Here is a 24,743-nt window from a genome sequence, read left to right as displayed (position 1 = left end):
TGGGGAGGAGGAGGTGTGTGGGATCCGTAGAGCTCTCTGAACTTGGTTGCTTCCCTTGCTGAAGTTTCATTACCCAAGTAGGTATCATCATTAGTCCTAGAAGGAAGGGGGGGTTGTTCTTATTTGATATACTTGTTGTGGCCCGCCAGTGGCCTGCGTGGATCGTGGCTGATCCCGATGTTGAGGAGGCTGGTGTGGTGTCGCGCCAGCAGCCTGCACAGCCGGCGCTCGCGTCTGACAGCGAGGAGGCCAAAGAGGATGTGATGCCAGAGGCAGAGACTCAGCCAGGGCCTTCAGAACCTCCAGAGGCTCCTTCACGTGGATAGAGCGAAGTGGAGGAGCCTCTCCTCAGTGCTCGAGCACGCAGGGCTGCCAAAAGGCAGGAGTGGCCACTCAGGAGGAGGAGGTCTCCTCGAGAGTGGGGCTTGAGGATAATTGGCCACTCCCTTAACCTATTTAAGGATAGGCTGACTGAGGCAATTTGCAGGGAACAACTTAGTTCACATACCTTTGTTTCTTGTCTTGCTTATCTTCCTGCAAATTGCTTCTGGGCATTCTGCCAACCACAGTAAGCTTTCAGTTATTATTCTTTGAATTCTTGGCGGCTGTTAATGCAGTTAATTAACAGCCGTTGTTGTAAAAAAACTGGTTTATTCAGTAAACTAAGGTTTGAACGGACTTTGTGTGTGCTGCGTTCTTTGGGGTCCGTAGCTGGGACAGAACAACGGAGGACAAGGAGTCGATTCGGGAAGCAAAGCACACGTGGACGCTGAATGGCCCCTTTCTGGCGGGGGAATAAATAGAAGGAAAGGAGAGTGGGTTGTCGTAGGAGACAACCGTTCGTATTTCTGAAGATTTTGCTCATCGTGTTTCGTGCCACAGAGACGGCTTGCCAGAACTTAATTGGCAGCCTTTCGACTGGGAGCTCACCGCCTTGCAACTATCTGATAAGGTCTGTTACTGCAGTTAACTCTTTCAAGGACTATCGCCTGGACTTTTCGGTGTGTGAAATGCCATTAATTCACAAGAGGTAAATAAAGAGGGGGGGGTGACAAGGAGTCTGTTTCTTGTTTCTGTTAAGGCTGGGTCAGAACAAGTTCTTCCCACTTTCTCTTCCTGCTTTCTGTCTGTCTCTTTTTCCCTAGCTTTAAAAATCTAAAGAGAGAAGAAACAGAGGAGACGCGGATGGGGTGACCCTCTTCAGGTCTGGGCAGGAAACGCCGGGCATCCTTACAGCTGAAGAGGTGTGGCGTTTGATTAGTTGGGGGCAAAAAGGTTGAACCGCAAGGCCCTCTCTTTTTTCCCCCTGCCTCGCTACTTTGCTTACTTTGGCTCTGCGCCGGTGCTCCTCCTTCAGCTTCTCCTGCTGGCCTTGAGCTTCTTTGGAGCTGGAATGAAAAACACAGAGATCAAAACAGGTTCAGATGCGATAAAGGCTCGATCGGTTTTGTTGTGGCCTGCCAGCGCCCAGTAGAGCTGGCGGTAGAGTCGGACAGTGAGGAGGCTGAGAGGAATGTGGGCCAGTCCTGGAGTCTGGGGAAGGCTCAGACGAGGGCTCTGAGTCAGAGGCAGAGAGGGGGCCAAGGCCATCTGGTAGTTTTTTGCTGCCTCCGGAGTCTGACATCAGTGAGGCAGAAGAACAGCGGGAGCCTGTTCCCAGTGTGCGCATGCGCAGAGCTGCCAGGAGACAGGAACAATTACGGAAACAGGGTCGACTTGGCAGTAAGGCTTGGCCCCTCCCATAAGACATAAAAGAGAAGCAAACGGGACATGAGCTTTTGCAGGAAACAATTAGTTCATCTGGTTGATAAAAGCTCAGTTTGACTCTGTGCTAAGTTTGGCCTTGCCCTGCATATGGCAATTAGTTCTCTGGCAGTGTTCCAAGGGAGATAAGGTGGGTGTTTATCAACACTCCCCTGAAAGACTGTTTGAGAAGCCTTTCGGACTGGGAATGACAATAATTCACAGCAGTATGAATGAAAGAGGTTTGCTGGGACTAAGATTGTGCTGTATGCTTTCTAAGGAAGCCTAGGTCAGAACAGGTTTCTCCAACAGGAGATGCCGCCAGATGCTCACCTGTTCTCAATCTCTTGCTGCAGGTGCTGGTAGTCCTGGTGTTGCTTCAGCTCCTTCATCTCATCGAAGCGCTTCAGCGACTCGCTGGCCTCCTCGGAGGCGGCCTTCACCGCCTGCTCCTGCTGTTCCAAGCGTTGCTTCAGCTGCTCCTGCAGGAAAAGAGAAGAGCCTTGGTAGTACAGTGGTCTAAAGCACCCTGTTATTAACACCAGCTGCCTGCAATTACTGCAAGTTCGAATCTCACCAGGCTCAAGGTTGACTCAGCCTTCCATCCTTTCTAAGGTAGGTTAAATGAGGACCCAGTTTGTGGGGGCAATAAGCTGACTTTGTATAAAATATACAAAAGTATGAAGGCTATTGCTTAGCGCATTGTAAGCACCCCTGAGTCTCCGGAAAAGGGCGGCATATAAATCAAATTAAAAAATAATAATAATAATAGGAGGAGAGAAACCAGGTTGGATAAAAATAGATGATTTTAAAAAAACAAAAACAGATTTTTAAAAAATTTAGATCGGATTTGTTTGATCTTTATCAAATTTATTTTACTAAAACGCCTTTGGAGTAAAAATCTATCTAAAGATAGTTTTCTATTTAAGATATTGAATTTATTCAGCATGAAATGGAGCTTAGTTATGTAACATAACCCCCCCCCCAGAAATTCGTCCCCCCACAAATTTGTAAAATCTCTAATCTCCGTGTATTTCGCTGTGCCCTCAAAACCATGTTGTTCCGCCAGGCTGGGCTATCAATGTAAAGATTTTAATTGGTTTTAAATGGGATTTTAAATTTGGGGTTTTATAAATTGGGCCTATTATTTAATAATTTTAATAATTTTTAAATTTTGTCTGTCTTTGTGTTTTTAATTAGGCTGTATACCGCCCTGAGTCCTTCGGGAGAAGGGCGGTATAGAAATAAAATAAATAAATAAATTAAATTAAATAAACATGAGGCTATATATTCTGCAATATTTACATTTTGGGTAAACTCGTTCAATGAATCCCAAGCTCTGCAAGCTAATTAGGGAACCTTCATTTTGTTTGCAAATAATCATATTAAAGATTCTAACTGCCAGCCAAGAATGAGTCCTTACGTCTAAAGAGCGCCTGTCGTTTCAGATCCATCATGGCAGCAGCGCCCGTGAGTGGGCATCCACTCACCTGCTGCCCGCCACGTCCCTCACCTTGTTGTGTCCCTGCCGCATCACCAGCTGTCCCATTAAAGTGAATGGGACGGTCAGTGAGTCAACAGCGGGTCAGAGGAGGAGCCACTGCGGGACAGAGACGATAGTTGCTCTTTCAAAATTATGACTTAAATCAAGCCTTTTTGCTAGTGATTTAAATTGTGGTTTAAATCGTGGTTTAAACCCTGGCAGAAACCTACAGACTCCTGTCTTCACAAACACTGTAATGCAGGCAGGCATTTTGTTTTCAGTCCCTGCTCACTGGCTGCCATGATTCAAACATCTGGAAACAGAAAGCGAACACTGTTGTTTAAGAGCACTGCTCCCAGGTTTTCTCTCTATCTCTATTATGAACCACGGTGGCACAGTGGTTAAGGGTGCAGTACTGCAGGCTACTTCTGCTGACTGCCGGCTGCCTGCAATTTGGCAGTTCGAATCTCACCAGGCTCAAGGTTGACTCAGCCTTCCGTCCTTCCGAGGTGGGTCAAATGAGGACCCAGACTGTTGGGGGCAAGAGGCTGACTCTGTAAACCGCTTAGAGAGGGCTGGAAAGCACTGTGAAACAGCATATACCGTGTTTCCCTGAAAATAAGACCCTGTCTTATATTTTTTTGAACTTTGAAATTAGCGCTTGGCCTTATTGCCATGCGCTCAAAAGCCCGATTGGGCTTATTATCAGGGGAGGTCTCATTTTGGAGGAAACAGGGTAAGTCTAAGTGCTATTGCTATTGCTATCCAAACTTCATCAGTGATGGCGATACCCCAAGAACCAGTCTTAAACTACATATAAAAACAGCTTTGCCCTCAATGGAAAGGATATCTTGGGATTCCAAACCATACAGGGCAAGATAATAATAATAACAACAACAATAATAATTTCTTCCCATTAAAGAAATTTTCTTCACCAGAGTCGAAGAAAAAGAACTGGAAAAAATCACGAAATATCGTGACCTGGCCATCGAAACTACACAATTATGGATGAAACATGCAACAGTGATACACATTAGCACCAATCAATGGTATTTGTGACACATTTTTAAATGTTCAGTTGACTGAGTTTCATGTTTAATGACTAAAAGAGATAATAATAATAATAATCTACCCAATTATGGATGAAACATGTAACAGTGTCATTGGGGCACTTGGTACCATGTCTAAGAATTTTATAAAATACATCAAGAAATTGCAGTTTCCTGCAATAACACCAGCGGAACTGCAAAAAAACTGTGCTACTTGGAACATCGTACATCTTAAGAAGGTACTTGGTTGATACCTAGGATGCTGGCAGCAACCCTTATCAACCATCAGCGTCAGTCAATGGTATTTGTGATGCATTTTTGAATGTCCAGTTGACTGAATTTCATGTTTAATGAATAAAAGAGTAATAGTAATAGAAGAAGAAGAAGAAGAAGAAGAAGAAGAGGAAGAAGAAGAAGAAGAAGGAGAAGGAGAAGAAGGAGGAGGAGAAGAAGAAGAAGAAGAAGAAGAAGAAGAAGAAGAAGAAGAAGAAGAAGAAGAAGAAGAAGAAGAGGAAGAAGAAGAAGAAGAAGAAGGAGGAGGAGGAGGAGGAGGAGGAGGAGGAGGAGGAGAAGGAGAAGGAGAAGGAGAAGGAGAAGGAGAAGGAGAAGAAGAAGATGATACTTGGTTGATACCTAGGATGCTGGCAGCAACCCGTATCAACCATCAGCACCAGTCAATGGTATTTGTGATGCTCACCTTCCCTTTCAGCTTCTGGATCTCCTTGTGCAAATGGATGAGGCCTTCGACTCCGGTACTTTTGGACGGGGGGGTCCGGAGGGGTTCCTGGTTGCTCCCCGGGGTACTCCATTTCTTCCGGGCCCATGTGAAAAAGAAAAAGGGCAAGTAAGAGGTTGGACTCACCACTAGGTGCTGTGAACACACAGGATTCTTGAAGGCAGGTGAGGTCTAATGTCCTCTGATGTAGCTCTGATACGAGATCAATCTGCAAATTGAGCCGCCTTCTAGGACCGTAATGCAGAGCCCTCTCAGGGGACACGCCAGCCATCACCCCAGCCCAGCTCGGGCCTCTGCCGCGCATGTACGGGGGCGGGGCCTTCCCCGATCTCCGCAGTTTCCCCGCCAGCACATTATGGCTCGTCAGCGGCCTGTACGAATTGTAGCTGATTCGGACAGCGAGGAGGCTGGTGTGGTGCTGCGCCAGCAGCCTGTGCAGCTGGCGCCCGAGTCAGACAATGAGGAGGCTGGAGAAGATGTGGTGCCAGAGGCGGGGATTCAGCCAGGGCCTTCAGAACTTCTAGAAGCTCCCGTAAGTAACGCGAGCTGCACTGGCTCCCAGTGATCTTCCGGGTGCGATTCAATGTGTTGGTTACCACCTTTAAAGCGCTCCATGGCTTAGGACCAGGGTATATACGAGATCGCCTTCTGCCATCGATAGCCTCCCACCGGCCAATACGCTCCCACAGGGAGGGGCTCCTCAGGGTGCCGTCGGCCAAATAATGTCGACTGGTGACACCCAGGTGAAAGCCTTCTCTGTGGGGGCACCAGCCCTCTGGAATGAGCTGCCCCTAGAAGTCCGTATGATCCCCGACCTGCATACCTTTCGCCGCACCCTGAAGACTCTTTTATTCCAACAAGCTGGGCCGGCCTAATAGGAATTGTTAAACTGGGTGTTTGTTAGTTTGTAATTTCGTGGGCCAAATTTTATATATGTTTTTAAATTGTTCTTAAATTTTGTGGTTTATATGTGTTTTAATATGGCTGAACACCGCCCTGAGTCCTTTGGGAGAAGGGCGGTATAGAAGTTCAATAAAATCTAAATCTAAAATCTAAGTGAAGAGGACGAAGAGGAGGAGCCTCTTCTCCATGCACTGATGCACAGAGCTGCCAAAAGGCAGGAGTGGCTCCTCAGGAGGAGGTCTCCTCGAGAGTAAGGCTTGGGGCTAATTGGCCACACCCTTAGCCTATTTAAGGAGGAACGCCAACTGAAGCAATTTGTAGGGAACAACTTTAGTTCATTCTCCTTCGCATCTGGATTCTCTGCAAATTGCTTCTGAGCTTTCTGCCAATCTTAGTAAGACTGTGATTACTTTATCTTAGAATGCTTGTAGGCTGTTAAGGAAGTTTATTAACAGCCTTTGTTTGGAAAAGACTTGACTGCCCATGCCTTCCCCGATCTCTGCAGGTTCCACCCTCCACAGGTGCTTCTCCATGGCAGAAATAGAGGAGAAAGCCTGGATGTGCGGGGGAGAAACTGCAGAGTTCGGGGAAGGCACGGGAGGCAGGAATGGAGGAAAACGCTAGGGCGCGCGGGGGAAGGGAGAGAAACCACGGAGAACATGAGCCCCCCACCCTTTTTGGGCCTGAAAAGCCTCCTGCACCAACCTGGAAGCCAAAATGGGGGCCGGAGCACATGCGCAGGGAGCACTTGCATTGCATTTTGGGGATTGGGGCATGCACGTGTGCATTCGCTCGCGTGTGCGCTTTGGCCACCTGGCACCAAAAAGGCTAACCATCACTGTTCTAGGAGAATAATCCGTCTGTATCAGTTAAGACATCTCAGCGTCACTCAAAAACTGAACGAAAAAAATGACAAGAATGAAGTTACAAAGCTTTAGAACAGGGGTGTCAAACTCATGGCCCCAGGGGCCGGATCCGACTCGTGGGGTGATTAGATCTGGCCCACAGTGCCACCCTGGAAACAGCAAAGGACCGGCCCATGGTGCTCGGGAGGGCCACGTGCTCCATTTTCGCTGGTAGAGGGTTGCAGGAGGCTGTCGCAGCCGTAAACGGAGCTCAGGTGCCTGTTTATGCTGGTAGAGGGTTGCAGGAGGCTGTCGCAGCAATAAACGGAGCTCGGGAGCCTGTTTTCGCTGGTAGAGCGCTCGGGCCACCACAGGTGCCCCGGACACGAGTGACATTGACCCCCACACCTCCCGAGATCAAGCACAGCCCTGATGCGGCCCTCAATGAAATCGAATTTGACACCCCTGCTTTAGAACAAACACTCATGTTTTAAGATTATACAGGTACCGTATTTTTCGGAGTATAAGATGCTACGGACTATAAGATGCACCTACCTTTTTTGGTGAAGAAAACAAGAAAAAGAAATCTGCCTCTGCTTCTGCCTCCCAGCAATTTTGCCTCCTTGCAGCAAACGGCAAACAGCCTGTTTTACTTTCATTTTCGTTTTCAGCATAGTTTGATTAGCACAAGGGAAAAAAATCTGCTCCCAGCAATTTACCTCCTTGCAGCAAGCAGCAGAGGCCCGCCCAGCAATAGGCAATGGTGATCCCCGCAGCCTGAAACAGCTGAGAGTCGGGAGGCTGATGGACAATCAACTTGTGCTAATTAGGCTGTGCTGAAGCTGAAATGGGATGTTTCTTCTTGCTGCTTGCTGCAAGGAGGTAAATTGCTGGGAGGCAGAGGCCAAAGGGTGGGGGCCAGTGGGCGGGCGGGGCTACATTCGGTGTATAAGATGCACCCAAATTTTCATCCCCTTTTAGCGGGGAAAAAGGTGCATCTTATACTCTGAAAAATACAGTAGTTCCCATTTAAGATGGTTCAGTTACAATGGCACTGAAAAAGTGACTTACGACAGGTTTTCACACTTACAACAGTCGCAGCATCCCCACGGACACGTGATCAAAATTCAGACGGTTGGCACTACTGACTCCTATTTATGACGGTTGCAGTGTTTGAAGGGGGGGAGGTCATGTGATCCCCCTTTTGTGACATTCTCGCAAGCAAAGTCAAGGGGGGGGAGCCAGATTCATCGAACAACTTCATGTTACTAACTTAACAATTGTGGCGCGAAGATGGGGCAAAAGCCACTTAGCAAATGCTTCACTCAGCAACAAAAACTTGGGGCTCCCTTGCGGTCGTAACTCGAGGACCACCTGTGCTTATAATGTTAGGCAGCAGAAACTAGGATTGTAACACGCCGCATTTTTTTTAAAAAAATGAGGAAAATAGTTGTTGTAAAAGGCATTACCTGGGCTTCAGCAGGGGCTTCTGTTAACAAGGGTAGGGGGCTCTGCTGGTTGGCAGGAGAGGCATTGGTCTTTAAAGATAAACCATGGAATAGAGATGCAACTTCAGGAGCAGATTTTGCCAAGAGGCGAGGATCGGACTTTGGAGAACACGAGATGATTTTTTCAAGCACCCAGCCTGTGTAGGAGGACAGCACCGGAGGGGATTTATCCTCTTCCAAGATGCCCTGAAAAAAAAAGAAGAAAATGATATATATAAGACAAGGATGCGAGTGCTGCCCATACACCAGAATCCACACCGCCTTTTGCCGTTCTCCAGAAGGTGGAGCCATTCAAGATGTAGGAAGTAGGGAAGCACATCTTGAATGAGGAACATTTGAATTTAAAGGAGAATATTTGTAGACTGAGGGGTCCTTTTGGTGGTTTTTTTTTTTTTTTTTAATTTGATTTATATGCCGCCCTTCTCCGGAGACTCAGGGCGGCTTACAGTGCATTCAGCAATAGCCTTCATACTTTTGTATATTTATACAGTCAGCTTATTGCCCCCACAACTGGGTCCTCATTTTTGCAGACGTTTCAAGACCCAGTTGAGTAACAGCATCAGTGCTAGAAGGGAGTTGGGTTCGGAGGAGGAAGATCATCTCCGTGGGGTCCTTGGTGCTCTCTGAGCTTGCTTGTTTTCTTGCAGACGTTTCCTGACCCAACTAGGTAACATCATCAGTGCTAGAGGGGAGAGGGAGGGAGGGAGGAGAACAGTGACTGTGGGGTCCTTAGTGCTCTCTGAACTTGGTTTTCTCGCAGACCGTTCATTACCCAAACTAGGGAACGTCATCAGTGCAAAAAGGAAAAAGAGTCACGAGAATATAAACTGAAAGGACTCCTTACTAGCACTGATGATGTTACCTAGTTGGGTCATGAAACGTCTGCCAAGAAAACAAGCAAGCTGAGAGAGCACCAGACGCCACACTCCTCCTTCAAACCCCACTCCCTTCTAACTGATGATGTTACCTAGTTGGGTCAGGAAACGTCTGGAAGAAAACAACCAAGCTGAGAGAGCTCTAAGGATCCCACAGTCCTCTTCCTCCTCCCCGCAAACTCTCCCTCAAACATTTACATTTGCTTCCAAAACGGAACCCACAATAAAAATAACACCTTTTTTATTATTATTTTTTAATTTTTAATTTGATTTATATGCCACCCTTCTCCGGAGACTCAGGGCGGCTTACAATGCGTTAAGCAATAGCCTTCATACTTCTGTATATTTTAAAAAGTCAACTGATTGCCCCCCACAACCTGGGTCCTCAATTTACCTACCTTTGAAAGGATGGAAGGCTGAGTCAACCTTGAGCCTGGCGAGATTCGAATTTACAGTAATTGCAGACAGCTGGAGTTAAATTACAATGCATTAGTCTGCTGAGCTATCCAGGCTCCTGGACAATAACACCTTAAACGTGGACCTCACCCCATTCCTGAAGGGTCCGTAAAGGAGGCATGCATAAGTCTACTGTCCCTGTCTTACTGTCCCCATTTATCTGTATTTACTTTCTTCAGTCATATTTATGTTCATACTTGCTACCTTATACATGTTTGACAAACAAATAAACAAACAAACAAACAATGGAATAATAGGTCAAAAAGGCTCAACCCAACACCTCCCTGATTTACATTCGCAGGAAGTCCATTTTATTAAATAATTTAAATAAAATGAATACATTTTGCGAATCAGACTTGCTAAAATGCGGTTTTATTAGGGACAATTTCAATGCAAAGGAATTTTAGCCTTTCCGATGGGCAGGATTCCTGGGCTGGCCTACCTGGGGAGAAGGCCCCAACCTGTATAACAAAGCCTCACCTTTGCGAAATCTATAATTCTAATTCTAATTGGAAAAAGAATCAGGAATAGAATTCTTTATTGGCCAAATGTGATTGGACACACACAAGGAATGTCCGTGGTACATAAACTCTCACTGTACATACAAGCAAGAAGTGATAATCATAATCCTAAAATACAATCATCCTAAATCACAGATACAAACCCTACAGCTAGTCCTCGACTTACATTTGGTTGTTCATTTAGTGACCGTTCAAAGTTACGACAGCACTGAAAAATGAGACTTTATGACCCTTTTCCCACCATTGGAGCATCCCCATGTTCCCTTGATCAAAATTTGAACCCCTGGCAACAGGTCCCTATTTATGATGGGTCGCAGTGTCCCGGGCGTTACAAGATTTTGCAAATCTTCTGACAAACCAAAGTCAGTAAAGAGAAGTCGGGTTACATTTAACGAACTGGGTGGCTGACTTTAAAAACTGCAGTGATTCGCTTAAGGACCATGGCAAGAAAGGTCGCAAAATGGGGGGGGCAAAAAACTCATTTTAACACACATTTCACTTAGCGGCATAAACTCCATTGTGATCGTAACTCAAGGACTATTAATAATAATAATTAAATATAATAAAAATAATATTTTAATATTTATTAAAATAAATATTAAAATATATTAAAATATTAAAATATAATATATATAACTAATTATATAGTTTATATATATATAAATTTATATATTGAAATATCTTAATATCTATTATTAAATTATTATTAATAATAATACAATTTATATGCTGCCTGATTGTCGGCAATTCAAATAAGAAATGAAGGTGGGGGCTGCAAACACCCCCCCTTTTTTTTTGCAATTACAAGAAGAGGGGAAAGGGCGTCCTCCCCCTGCCTGATCAAGGACTTTAATAATAATAATTAAATATAATACAGATAATAAATAAAAATATTTTAATATTTATTAAATACTAAAATATGTATTAATGTATTCAAATATTATATATATAATTATATATATATATATATATATATATATATATATTGAAATATCTTAATATTATTACTTATTAATAATAATAATTAAATTTATATGACGCCTGATTGTCGGCAATTCCTCCCTGCCTGATGGACCACCCTGCCCATCATCCCCAGCTAGGACAAGAAGCAGCATCGTTCCCCGCAGCGAGGGGAGGGGGGAGCTCGAGGGCGGTTACCCCCGGGACCAGCTCCCCCCAAACATTGGGAGAGGAGGAATCCCAACTCCCATCACGCTCTTCCCCTCCAGGATGGAGGCGGATGGGAGTTGTAGTCCCCCAGCACGGGAAGAAAGAGAGAGAGGAGGGACGGCGCGGCGGCGCACCTCCTCGAGCGGGCTCCAGTCGCGGCAGTAGCGCAGCCGCCCTTTGCGGGTGTTCCGCAGGGCCTCGACGGTCTCCATCCGAAACTGCTCCGACGGCATCGCGCCGAAGGAAAAAGGTGGCTCCGAGCAGTGCCGGGCCCATCCTACGTCACTTCCGGCGAGGGAGGACGGAAAAGGAAAGGCGGCGCCCTCCAAGCTTTAAAAAGTGACCATAGAGCTACAAACTGTCACTTCCGCTGGGTAGAATGTAGACTTTTGAAGGTAGAGACAGACCCTCGCGTTAACAGTTCCGGGTCTCTTCTCTGTAGTTTCTCTATCATGGTTGTGCCGAAGGTGCTTTTTCCAAAAAGCAACTGGATTTTTTGTGCGGGTTTTTTTCTTTTTTCCCCTTTTTTAAAATTATTTTTATTTTCTTTGACAACGTTTCGCTTCCCATCCATGAACCTTCATGTAAATCCTTCCCATGAATGACAAGAAACAATAGATGGAAACTAACCAAGGAGAGAAGCAACCTGGAATTGAGGAGAAACTTCCTGAACAGTGAGGACAATTAACCAGTGGAACAGCTTGCCACCAGAAATTCCTGGTGCTCCATCACTGGAGGTTTTTAAGAAGAGACTGGACAGTCGCTTGTCAGAAATGGTATAGGGTCTCCTGCTTGAGCACGGGGCTGGACTAGAAGACCTCCAAGGCCCCTTCCAGCTCTATGCTGATTCTGTTAATTCCAGTCCTCACCAGTTTAGTTCAGGTTAGAACTGAAGATTCTTGGAAAAGAAGCGAAATGTTTTCAATGAAAAACAAAAACAAAGCAAGATAGTCCAGTTGCTGACACTTTATTTATTTATCCTTTCTTTATATTTTTATTTATGTTTTGTTTTATTTATACTGAATTCATCCTTTTATATTTTTATTTGTTTTATTTGTTTTATTTATATTGAATTCATCCTTTTTATTTTTTAGGTTTTGTTTTATTTATACTGAATTCATCCTTTATTTATATTTTTATGTTTTATTTGTTTTATTTATACTGAATTCATCCTTTTTTTATATTTTTTGTTTTATTTGTTTTATTTATACTGAATTCATCCTTTATATTCTTTGTTTTATTTGTTTTATTTATACTGAATTCATCCTTTATTTATATTTTTTGTTTTATTTGTTTTATTTATACTGAATTCATCGTTTTTATTTTTTAGGTTTTATTTGTTTTATTTATACTGAATTCATCCTTTATATTTTTTATTTGTTTTATTTATACTGAATTCATCCTTTATTTAGATTTTTTATTTGTTTTATTTATCCTGAATTCATCCTTTATATATTTTAGGTTTTATTTCTTTTATTTATACTGAATTCATCTTTATTTATATTTTTTTTATTTGTTTTATTTATACTGAGTTCATCCAGCCTAACTCTGCAGAGGACTTAGCTTGATTCCACTTCATAGAGAAACATCCATCTAAGTAAGATCTGGCACTGACCCGCAGCCAGAAAGGGCGGAGCTGCAGAATCGAGCAGGGGGCGGGATCACAAGGGCGAAAGCCAATGGGATGGCTCAGAAGCCCCCCTCCCCATATGCAAATAGAAAGGGCGTGACGAGAATCGCAAACATTCGGAAACATCGAGGAGACCTCAAGGAGGCGGGGCCTGGAGAGGAAAAGGCGGGGCTTCGCAGAAAATGGTGGCTGAAAAGTTTTTTTTCCCACTTTCGGAATCATAGAGAGCTGACGGAAAGAGCGGTAAGCTTTTGAGGCAAGTAGAATAGGTGAGGGGGAGCCGGAAGGCCCGCGTGAGGCGGAGTCTTGAGCCTGGGCCTCCCCTGCGGGGAAGGGGACGCAGCCGTGACCCTCTTCTCTTTCTCCCCTGCAGGAGGACGGAGGATCCCGGCGGATGCAGGAAAGAAGCGCCGCCCGAGAGGGGACGGCGGCGATTGGCAGGAGGAGCCCTTGGGGTGGTCCTTACACGCTAAAAGGGAGGAACTTCCGGAAACAAAAAATAGCCAATGAGCGAGTTTCTTCAAACGGCGATAGAAGAGCCCGGATGAAGGCAGAGGCCAGGAGGAAGAGGCGGAGCTTGGCCAAAAAAAAACGGAGGAAGGCCGGTCTGGTTCTTACTTTCGGTATCAGAGAGGCGAGCTTGCGCACGCGGCCGAGGTCAGGTTTGACGCAGGGGACGCTGGGAGTTGCAGTCTGGGAGGGTCCTCCGGAGAAGGAAGGCCTGGGGCGGAGGAGAGGCCGGTGCGCCCGAGGCCTCGTCTGGCGCGGAGACGCTGGGAGGGAGGCCCGTGGGAGGCGGGGGCTTGGGCCTGGGCTTCCCTTGCGGAGAAAGGGACGCAGCCGTGACCCTCTTCTCTCTCTCCCCTGCAGGAGGACGGAGGATGGCGGCGGATGCAGGAAAGAGGCCCCGGCCAAGAGGAGGAGGAGAGCGGGCCCCGCGGAGCAGACCTGCATGTCCTGGCGCGGCTTCCCCGGGAGACGGCGGGGAAAGGCCGGGGGGCTCCGGGGCTGCAGGAGGGAGGAGCCCAGGGGGAGCCCGGGAAAGGCGGCTGCCTGGAGGGCAATGCGGGGAGGAGGAAACGGGCAGAGACCCCAAGACGGGCCTGGAGGGCGGAGGATCCTTCGGAAGACCCCGAAAGCCCCGAAGGATCCAGGAGGGAGGAAAGGAACATCAGTGCCCGGAATGTTGGAAAACTTTCCAAAATAATGAAAATCTGGAAAACCATCTAAGGATCCACAAAGGAGAGGAGAAATATCAGTGCCCGGAATGTGGGAAAACCTTCAAAAGAAATAGAGAACTTGAAAACCATCTAAGAATCCACTCAGGAGAAAAAACATTTAAATGCACAGTGTGTGAAATATCCTTTCAAAGGAATGACCTCCTTAAAAGGCATCTAAGGATCCACAAAGGAGAGGAGAAATATCAATGCCCAGAGTGTGAAAAATCTTTCAAAAGAAATGACCGTCTTGAAAGCCACCTAAGGATCCACTCAGGAGAAAAACCTCACAAGTGTCTGGAGTGTGGAAAGAGCTTCAGTCAGAGGAGCAACCTTTATAGACATCAAAGGATCCACTGGAGAGAGAAACTGAATAAATGCCTGGAAAGCGGATGGTCCTTCGGGAGGCCCCAAAGGATCCAGGAGGGAGGAGAGAAATATCAATGCACGGAATGCGAAAAATCCTTCAAAACAAACAAAAACCTTGAAAACCATTTGAGAATCCACACGGGAGAGAAACCGTTTCAATGCCTAGAATGTGGGAAATGTTTCACTCAGAGGGGAACTCTTAATGCCCATGAAAGAATCCACACTGGAGAAAAACCGTATAAATGCCTGGAATGTGGAAAAACCTTCCGTTTGAGTGGAAACCTTTATGCCCATCAAAGAATTCATTCAGGAGAAAAACCGTTTAAATGCCTACAGTGCGGAAAAAGCTTCAGGCTCAGTGGGAACCTTTATATACATACAAGAACCCACACTGGAGAAAAGCCATATAAGTGCTGGGAGTGTGGAAAAAGCTTCATTGTCAGCGGACATCTCCTTCGACATCAAAGAATTCACATTGGTGAAAAGCTGCATAAATGCCCAAAATGTGAGGAGACCTTTAGTGATAGGGAAAGCCTTTGTAAACATAAAAAAATCCACGCCAGAGAAAAACTGCATAAATGCCTGGAATGTGGAAAGAGCTTCGGTGAGAGGAGAAGTCTTTATAATCATCGAAGAATTCACACTAGAGAACAAATCTGGAAATGCCTAGAGTGTGGAGTGTCCTTCCCAACACTCAAAAGTCTGAGAAATCATCAAAGAATCCACAGGAGAGAAAAGGAATATAAATGCCCGGAGTGTGAAAAGAGCTTCAGTCAGAAGGGACATCTTTATAGACATCAAAGAATCCATTCAGGGGAGAAACCATACGAATGCCTGGAGTGTGGAAAGAGCTTTACTGAGAGCGCACATCTCCGTCAACATCAAAGAATCCACACAGGAGAGAAACCGTATGAATGCCTGGATTGTGGAAAGAGGTTCCGTCAAAATGGGAGCCTTTATATGCACCAAAGAATTCACACGGGAGAGAAGCCGTATAAATGCTTGGAGTGTGGAAAGAGCTTTACTGATGGCGGACACCTCAGTCAACATCAAAGAATCCACACGGGAGAGAAACCCTATCAGTGTCTGGATTGTGGAAAATCTTTCAGTCGGGTACAACACCTCCAGCGGCATGAAAGAATTCACACTGGACAGAAGCTATATCAATGTACAAAGTGTGGAAAGAGTTTCAGTCACAAGGCAAGCCTTTATACACATCAAAGAATCCACTCGGGAGAAAAACCCTTTAAATGCCTGGAGTGTGGAAAATGCTTTACTCAGGGTGGGCATCTCTGTCAACATCAAAGAATTCATACGGGAGAGAAACCCTATAAATGCCAGGAGTGTGGAAAAAGCTTCAGTCAGAGGGGAAACCTCCATATACATCAAAGAATCCATTCAGGTGAGAAATCCAATAAATGCCTGGCACTGGAAAGAAATGTACTTAGTGTGGATACCTTCACGAACTTCAAAGAGTTCGCACAGGAGTAAAACCGTGTCCATGCCTGGAGTGTGGAAAGAGCTTCAGTGACAATGTAGGTCTCCGTAAATATGGACTTCACCCAGAGAAGAAAGTTTACAGATGCACCGCGTGAAAAATCCTGTAAAACAAACGGAAATCTCCGAAATCATAGATTTGAGATTTCACGGAAGGATCTACAGAGAAACAAAATCATAGAAATTGACAGGTAACCGTTTCCCCTGTTCACTTGTATCTGAATCTAAGGACGCTACTCATCTCTGTTTCTTAGCCGAGGGAGCCAGCATTTTCCGAAGACATTCCCGTTATCACGTGGCCAGCGTGACTATACCCTGATGCACCTGGAATGCTGTTATCCTACCAAAAAAGTGCTACCTTGCACTTGCATTCCCAGGCTTTCAAATTACTAATTGGGCAGGACAAGAGGTCACTCCATCACGCAACTCTTTGTCAAGCACAGGAGACACAAACAGTTCAAATGTGTATAAAGATTTATCGTGAACTTAAGCTCTCCACAAACTTAACTATTGAAATAACAGTCAAAAGAAATTAGTGGGAGTTAATAGAAAGGAATTCAAGGTGGGCTGGACTTTTGGGGTGAAGGGACTCATGACTGATGATGCATTTGACCTCTGCCTCCAGCTCAACTAGTTCTTGGATCTCGAACCTGAGTTGACAAGGTCAGAGTCTTTAACCGCTGAGTCATCATTCCCCCTTGTAAGTAGAGTGTTGCTACAATGCTTCAGTACCCAGCAAAGTCAGTCTACCCCTGGTTATAATGCACAAGGCTTTTTTTAAGGACTAAGACACTCCTTGAACAAAACACATCTAATTGCCATTTTAAGGTACAGATGTAGATACTTAATCTTCATTGCCATCTCAACCTGTGTGTTTCAACTTGACTTATAATGTATGATCAGCCCGAAGCATTAAGCATCAAACTTTTAAACGGGACCGTTTTACTATTTCCTTTCTTGCTATGGTTCGTTTAATGGATGTGCTCTTTTCTGTGGCCTCATTTGATATTATAATTTCATCGTTCAAATTGTTAAATTTTCTCTGATCGCTCATAACACAAATCGATCCGCGTTTTACAAATAGCGCAAGGAGTACATCAATCTCTTAGTACGACTACATTGAATTATGCATACAGTAGTGTTTATCCTCACAAATTTATTTAGTCAATGGTGCCGTCATTTATATATTACTAAGCAAGCTTGACCAGGACGGTTCTTTTCTCTTTAGTAGCCGAGGCTCATGCTGGGAGTTGAGGCTGAGCTTCTGAAGAAACAACCGCTCTGTTTCTGCTTCTTGGAGCTGTCAGCAGGGGGTGGGCTGCTGGGGGTTCGCAGTGGTTCAGGAGAACCTCTAGCTAAGATTATATGCAGTTCAGAAAACCCCCAAATCCCACTCCTGGCTGGCCCCTCCCATTTGGGGTGCAGGGTGCTCAGAGGGCGAAATACGGGCCTACCGAAGTATGGGAAGTACAGAAACAAGCCCATTTCCGGACTCCAGAGGGCCTCCGGAGCCTAGGGAGGCCGTTTTCATCCTCCTAGAGGCTTGAAGAAAGCCTCTGGAGCCCGGGGAAGGGAAGCCACCCACCCCCATCGTGGTGCAGGAAGCCAACTAGTCCACGCCCACCATGGTCACACCTCCTAGCAACCAGGTAGAGAACCCCTTGCTAAAAATTTTCAAGCCCACCCCTGGCTGTCAGTACATCCAAACTTAAGTCGCTTACCTGTCTCTTTTGGCTGGGACACATCTGTCCCAACGCAGCTGATGGACACCAAGCCGAGGATGTATTTTGCAGCATTCAAAGCTGCTTACTTTGAGGAGTGCCAAATGTAACGCCTCCCCAAAAACTCTAGAGATCTGGACTGGTTTTCTTCTATTGTTAATGCAATAGAAGAGGGAATGTTTGAACCAGGGGTCTTCAAACTTGGCAGCTTTAAGACTTGTGGACTTCAACTCCCAGAATTCACCAGCCAGCTGGCTAGAGAATTCTGGGAGTTGAAGTCCACAAGCTGCCAAGTTTGAAGACCCCTGGTTTGAACACATGACAAAAGAGTCATTTTACTACCTGTGATTGACACAAAGCAGTGGCATGGCTCAGGAATTTAGAGTTAACCTTTGGAGAAAGAAACCACTGGAGGGATGTAAAGATGGGATCACAGGTAATCTTTGACTGATGACCGCAGTGGAGTCCAAAATTTCGGTTGACAAGTGAGGCATTTATCTGACTTGCCCCATTTTATGACCTTTCTTGCCACAGCCGTTAAAGCGAATCACCTCAGTTGCGTTTTGTAAGTGAATCTGGATTCCACATTGACTTTTGCCTGTCAGAAGGTTGACCACATGACCTTGAGACAGCCATGGTCATAAGTCTGAGCCCATTGCCAAGCATCTGAATTTTGATCACATGAGCTGTGATCATGAGAGGCTGCAAGGGTCGTAAGTGTAAAACAAAATGGTCGTAAGTCGCTTTTTTTTCAGTGCCATTGTAACTTTTGGCCACTAAATTATTGTAAGTCGAGGACTACCTATATAACCATGTCAATAAAGAAGAAGAATGGAAACTCAATGAAGTCAATAAAGAAGAATAATTGAATAATTGCAGATATTTCATGACCCAGCATTATCAGTGTAAGCATCACTAGCACTGATGATGTAACCTAGTCGGGTAATGAAACGTCCCACCAAAAACCCACCAAGTTCAGAGAGCACTTGGGACCCTACAGTAGTCCTCTGGTTCTCCTCCACCCTGTAACCACCCCCCTTCTAACGGTAGCACTGATGATGTTCCCTAGTTTCAAGAAAGACATAAAACAGAGCTGGGAATAACTTAATTTGTCACATCTAGAGTTTTATTTGGAATCAATGTTTCCTGCTGTTCAAACTTCACAAGCAATCGGTGCCTTTTATTGTTTGTGTTTTCAATCTTTTATTAGTTTATCATAGCATAAATTCAAAATATAAAGAAAAATACAAGTAAAGGTAAAATAGTGGAGGAAGAGAGGAGGAGAAAAAAGTGTAGGGCGCAGGGAAAAGCATTAATTTCCTTGACTCCTTTTGATCCAGTAGAATAACACTTTAGCTTTTTACTTTTATATAACACATACCTTCTGTAGCATCAAATCTAACTGGCAAAACTCAAAATCGAAGATTTATTTATTTTTCCCCACCTTAAGCACGAAGTCCAAAAGTGGTTTCCAACTAGAAACACAATTATGTTCTTTTTTTAATCAGTCCGTTTAGCTACCTCTGCTAACTCCCATCAAATTTTGCAGCCATTGTTCTCCAAAATTACAGTTTGATCCTTTGCTTACCGATGGGTCACATGTACTGAATATTATATGCATCATATTTCTTTAACCTGTTTAAAAAAAACACATCAACATTAGCCCCCTTAACCAACGATTTTTGCTTTGCTTGAATTGCTTGACAGTATTTGCGTTTTCAGGTGGGCAAAGAAGCCCCTTTACAAAGATAAAAGTCTCCCACAGTGGAGGTAATTCAGTTCTTTTAAGGTTTAGAAGCAACAATCCCACTTGATTAAAAACTATCAAACACTAATTAAAAGGAATCAGGAAGGGAGCTGGGTGTTTTCTGGAGCACATCTTCAGCCAGCTTCCCTTTCCTAAGAAGGGAAATGGAGTGGAAGAATTGGTGTTTTCCCCCTTGGAATAAAAGGTTGATAAATTTCCTACAAGTGGAGGGAAGCTTCCCCAGAGTCCAGGAGCCCTTCTGAAATCCAACCTACCACTTGGATGGCATCTTCATCCTGGCAGTTTAGCCTCCATTCATGAGATCATAAAGTCATCGTAATTCCAATGGAGATGACAGGTGCCTATCAAACCTCACCTGCTCCACCTTTTCTACATGCACCAGTGCCAGGCAAACCAAACGAATCACTAAAGCTGCCCATTTCTCACCTTTTTGCACGAAAGGCAGATTTTTGGAGGTAGACTGCCTCTGTCTAGGAAAGCTCCACTAAAGTCTCCTTGATGCAGTTCCTGGCCCACTTCCCACCCCCATTTTGCCATACTTCTGTTCCAACATGCCAGGTCACCAGAAGAAGGGCAGGGGGTGGGGGGGGGAGAATAGGAGGGGCAGGGGGTGGGGGGGAGAAAAGGGGCCAAGGGGGCACCAGAAGAAGGGCAGTGGGTGGGGGGGGGAGAATAGGAGGGGCAGGGGGTGGGGGGGAGAAAAGGGGCCAAGGGGGCACCAGAAGAAGGGCAGGGGATGGGGAGGAGAAAAGGGGCCAAGGGGGCAGCAGAAGAAGGGCAGGGGGTGGGGGGGGAGAATAGGAGGGGCAGGGGGTGGGGGGACCAGAGGAAGAGTTGGGGGCAGAGAAAGGTCAAGGCAGACCACCCGCCATTCCGCCCCCACCCCTCCTTAGGCGCTTCCACCCCCACTTCAGCCTCCCCACCGCACAACCCTGCGAGGTAGGCCTGGGGGAGGGAAGGCCGCACCCGCCTGTCAGAGCAGCCCCGCCTCGCACATGGACCAGATGGGGGGGGGGGAAGGGCGAAGGAGGGGCGGATAGGCCGCCTTGGAAGAGCCGCGGAGGGCGAAGGGAGCGGATGGGAAGAGCCAGCAGCGGAGGGGCGGAGCCAAAGCGGGGGAGGAGCCCAGACGCCGAACGGCGGCAGCGCCACTCCAGAAAGGAGCGAGGGGCGGAGTCACAAAGCGGGCCCGCCAATGGGATGGCGTAGAAGGCGGCCGCATGCAAATATTCTTACCGGTCCCGCAGAGCAAGTTTTCTTCCCACGTTCCACAATCGGAGAAATATACGGGCGCTACAGGGGAGGAGAAGGCCCCGCCCACAGATGCGCAATCAGACAAGCGACGGAACTAGGTCTATGGTTAGGCGACGGAAGTGTCAGACTGCAGGTAAAGCGCTGGGAGTCGCAACCTGAGAGGCTCTGCGGACAAGAGAGTCCTGGGAGGGAGGCCTAGTACGTGGGAGGCGGGGGCTTGGGCCTGGGCCTCCCCTGCAGGGAATGGGAGGCAGCCGTGACCCTCTTCTCTCTCTCCCCTGCAGGAGGACGGAGGATGGCGGCGGATGCAGGAAAGAGGCGCCGCCCGAGAGGAGGAGAAGGAGAGCGGGCCCCGCGGAGCAGCCCTGCCCGGTCCTGGCGCGGCTTCCCCTGAAGACGGAGGGGAAAGGCCGGGGGGCTCCGGGGCTGCAGGAGGGAGGAGCCCAGGGGGAGCCCGGGAAAGGTGGCTGCCTGGAGGGCGATGCGGGGAGGAGGAAATGGGCGGAGACCCCAAGACGGGCCTGGAGAGCGGAGGCTCCTCCCGAAGACCCCGAAAGCCCCGAAGGATCCAGGAGGAAGCAAAGAAATATCAGTGTCTGGAATGTCGAAAAACCTTCAAAAGAAAAGGAAATCTTCAAAGCCACCTAATTATCCACACAGGAGAGAAACCTTATAAGTGCCTGGAGTGTGGAAAGAGCTTAGGTCATAGCAGCCATCTTTATAGACATCAAAAGATCCATTCTGGAGAGAAACTGAAGAAATGCCTGGAGGGCAGAGGCTCCTTCGGAAGACCGGGAAGTCCCCAAAGGATCCAGGAGGGAGGAAAGAAACATCAGTGCCCGCAATGTGAAAAATCCTTCAAAAAACCCAACCATCTTAAAAGTCATTTAAGGATTCACACAGGAGAAAAACCTCACAAGTGCCTGGAGTGTGGAAAGAGCTTCAGTGAGAGGAGCAGCCTTCATAGACATCAAAGGATCCACACAGGAGAGAAACTTCATAAGTCCCTGGAGTGTGGAAAGAGCTTCAGTCAGTTGGGAAACCTTTATATACATCAAAAAATCAACACAGGAGAGAAACTTCATAAGTCCCTGGAGTGTGGAAAGAACTTCAGAACAAATGGACATTTTGAAAATCATCTAAAAAACCACTCAGTTGGAAGCCGATATCAATGCCTTGAGTGTGGAAAGAGCTTCAATCAGAGATCAAATCTTGATCAACATCAAAGAATCCACTCAGGAGAAAAACCTCATAAGTGCCTGGAGTGTGGAAATAGCTTCAGTCAGAGCAGCAACCTTTATAGACATCAAAGAATCCACTCAGGAGAAAAACCTCATAAATGCCTGGAGTGTGGAAAGAGCTTCAGTCAGAGCAGCAACCTTTATACACATCAAAGAATCCACACAGGAGAAAAACCTCATAAGTGCCTGGAGTGTGGAAAGAGCTTCGGTGATAGGAGCACCCTCTATAAACATCAAAGAATCCACTCAGGAGAAAAACCTCATAAATGCCTTGAGTGTGGAAAGAGATTCAGTCAGAGGGGAAACCTTTATAAACATCAAAGAATCCACACAGGAGAAAAACCTCATAAGTGCCTGGAATGTGGAAAGAGCTTCGGTGATAGGAGCACCCTCTATAAACATCAAAGAGTCCACTCAGGAGAAAAACCTCATAAATGCCTTGAGTGTGGAAAGAGATTCAGTCAGAGGGCAAACCTTTATACACATCAAAGAATCCACTCAGGAGAAAAACCTCATAAATGCTTTGAGTGTGGAAAGAGATTCAGTCAGAGGGGACATCTTTATGGACATCAAAGGATCCACACAAGAGAAAAACCTCATAAATGCCTTGAGTGTGGAAAGAGATTCAGTCAGAGGGGACATCTTTATAAACATCAAAGGATCCACACAGGAGAGAAACCTCATAAATGCATTGAGTGTGGAAAGAGATTCAGTCAGAGGGGACATCTTTATATACATCAAAGGATCCACACAGGAGAGAAACCTCATAAATGCCTTGACTGTGGAAAGAGCTTCAGTCATAGCAGCAGCCTTTATAAACATCAAAGGATCCACACAGGAGAAAAACCTCATAAATGCCTGGAATGTGGAAAGAGCTTCAATCAGTTGGGAAACCTTTATACACATCAAAGGATCCACACAGGAGAGAAACCTCATAAGTGCCTGGAGTGTGGAAAGAGCTTCAGTCAGAGGAGCAGCCTTTATAGACATCAAAGGATCCTTTTGAAGAAATGCCAGGAGGGCGGAGGATCCTTCGGAAGACCTGTGAGTCCCCAAAGGATCCAGGAGGGAGGAAAGAAACACCAGTGCCCGGAATGTTGGAAAACCTTCAAAAGTAATGGAGTTCTTCAAAGGCATCTAAGGATCCACATGGAAGAAAAACCTCATAAATGCCTGGAATGTGGAAAGAGCTTCAATCAGTTGGGAAACCTTTATACACATCAAAGGATCCACACATGAGAAAAACCTCATAAATGCCTGGAATGTGGAAAGAACTTCAGTCAAAGGCGCAGCCTTTATAGACATCAAAGGATCCACACAGGAGAGAAACCTCATAAATGCCTGGTAAGAAAGGTAATAAAATCCAATTAAAACTTTTAATAAATTTAATATATGTTTTTCTTTTAATAAATTCCTTTAGTCTTCCAGGGCCATGCCCAGGGTCCCAGGACTGAGTTTGACTGCTGTCGGTCATTCTTATGGCAACTAGCAGAGCAGGCTGTCCTGGGAGGGGCGGGAGGCCTTGTATGAGTCTGGATGTCCATCTGTCAGTGGTTCAGGAATGTTGGATTCTCAACTGGGCAGCTGTGGACGAGATCGCTGCCTGATCCCTGTCCAAGGGCTGCAGTTGAGGGCTGCTCCAATTGTTAGACTTTGAAGTTAAAGAATGGAATTCTGAGGCCTGCTCTCAAAAGAATATAGATATACCCATACATATGCTATGTACACATTAATCACAGCCCATACAGATTACATAACAAGAGACTTGGGAGTTCGCAAGGTGGATACTTCTTCATATGGAAGAAAACTGACTGAATCTAATGTGCTGCTTCGGATACCGCAGAGCCTCTTCCCAGCAGTTGTGGAGAGGATGTGTTGTGTCCCAGACAATCCTGCAGAACCTGGTCAGGCATCGTTTCTAGCTGATTAGAAACCAGCTGAGTTTCTGGGACAGAAAGTTCTTCAGTGGGATGAGACATTTTATTTTGAATTTGAGAATTCCCATATTTATATCTTCTGAGTTTGCAAAACTTTATTGAACTTTATTGAGGAGAACATCAGGGTAAAAATCAACAATGGCATTTTCTTTTCCTTGAAAAGCCAAACCGAGTCTAGGAGGACAGTTTGGGGATTGAGTTGAAATGCGAGTTGGAAACAGTGTGGACACTTGAACGGTTTTTCTACCAAATTGGGCTAGTTTTGCAGATTTGTTGCAGGAAAAAGTTTGACCTCTGGGTTCCAATTTGGGGGCTATTTTGGATTATTTCTAAAGCACTGTAGAGATAGTCCTTGACCTACAACTATTTGCTTAGTGACTTAGTGAAGTTATAGCAGCACTGAAAAAGGTGGCCTTGACCAGTTTTCACACCTACGACTGTTCCAGCATCCATGTGGTCAAAATCCAGGCGTTTAGTCACTGGCAAGTATTTATGATGGCTGCGCTGTCCCAGGCCCTCCCCCCCAGCTGCCTTGCCAGCCCCTCCACAGACACCCCCCCCCCCACACACACAGGGATTCATCTTCTCCTTTCTCACCCCTCCTCCTTTCTGAAGGGACCCTTTGGAAAACTACAGCAGAGGGGGAAATCCCCTCCAATACTGACCCCTGCATATTTGGATTTTTCAATTTTTTTTCAGCCCTTGGATGCTCCAGTTGACACACATATATATTTTCCTCCTCCACCCCCTCCCCCTTTGGAGGGGACTCCTGCTGCTGCTGTTGCCCAGGCCAGTGTGCCCTGCGATGTAGCCCTCCACC

At 46.0% G+C, this 24,743-nt stretch overlaps 2 protein-coding genes and 1 long non-coding RNA gene across 4 annotated transcripts in view; 1 reads left to right on the top strand and 2 right to left on the bottom strand.

Annotated features, from left to right (window-relative positions):
- Nucleotides 1–11,634, bottom strand: part of GLE1 (GLE1 RNA export mediator) — a 31,408-nt gene extending 19,774 nt beyond the window's left edge. Inside the window, exons 1-5 of one of the 2 annotated variants that reach the window (XM_087879872.1) lie at nucleotides 11,424–11,634; nucleotides 8,229–8,453; nucleotides 4,973–5,086; nucleotides 2,077–2,225; nucleotides 1,328–1,388 (exon numbers count right to left, since the gene is read on the bottom strand). In XM_087879872.1, the coding sequence (XP_087735998.1) occupies nucleotides 1,328–1,388; nucleotides 2,077–2,225; nucleotides 4,973–5,086; nucleotides 8,229–8,453; nucleotides 11,424–11,522 (648 nt within the window). In that variant the 5' untranslated portion in view covers nucleotides 11,523–11,634. The remainder of the gene's footprint in view (nucleotides 1–1,327; nucleotides 1,389–2,076; nucleotides 2,226–4,972; nucleotides 5,087–8,228; nucleotides 8,454–11,423) is intronic. The other variant, XM_087879871.1, reaches the window with a different exon arrangement.
- Nucleotides 11,635–13,068: 1,434 nt separating this feature from the next.
- On the top strand, nucleotides 13,069–23,375 carry LOC117656319 (uncharacterized). Its single transcript, XM_087879858.1, has 4 exons — nucleotides 13,069–13,162; nucleotides 13,293–13,576; nucleotides 13,790–15,907; nucleotides 21,649–23,375. The coding sequence occupies exons 3-4, from the start codon at nucleotides 13,801–13,803 to the stop codon at nucleotides 23,223–23,225; spliced, it is 3,684 nt and encodes a 1,227-aa protein (XP_087735984.1). The 5' UTR covers nucleotides 13,069–13,162; nucleotides 13,293–13,576; nucleotides 13,790–13,800; the 3' UTR covers nucleotides 23,226–23,375.
- Nucleotides 18,824–20,079, bottom strand: LOC117656320 (uncharacterized). The gene is made up of 2 exons (XR_004588932.2): nucleotides 19,918–20,079; nucleotides 18,824–19,358 (listed from the first exon to the last, which is right to left on the bottom strand). It is a non-coding gene; the product is annotated as an uncharacterized LOC117656320 (long non-coding RNA).
- Nucleotides 23,376–24,743: the final 1,368 nt, after the last annotated feature.

Source organism: Pantherophis guttatus, chromosome 16, assembly GCF_059756535.1.
Source record: "Pantherophis guttatus breed Tessera chromosome 16, ASM5975653v1, whole genome shotgun sequence".
Classification (NCBI taxonomy): Eukaryota; Metazoa; Chordata; class Lepidosauria; order Squamata; family Colubridae; genus Pantherophis; species Pantherophis guttatus.
Note: the sequence above shows the minus strand (reverse complement) of the source record. Positions and strands in the feature narration are given on the sequence as shown.

What these genes read in the sequence shown, in the direction of transcription:
- LOC117656319 (XM_087879858.1), top strand. Translation starts at nt 13,801, where the DNA reads ATGGCGGCGGATGCAGGAAAGAGGCCCCGGCCAAGAGGAGGAGGAGAG. An exon ending in ACATCAAAGAATCCATTCAG is followed by an intron (nt 15,908 to 21,648) that starts GTGAGAAATCCA and finishes GGATTCACACAG; the next exon opens with GAGAAAAACCTCACAAGTGC.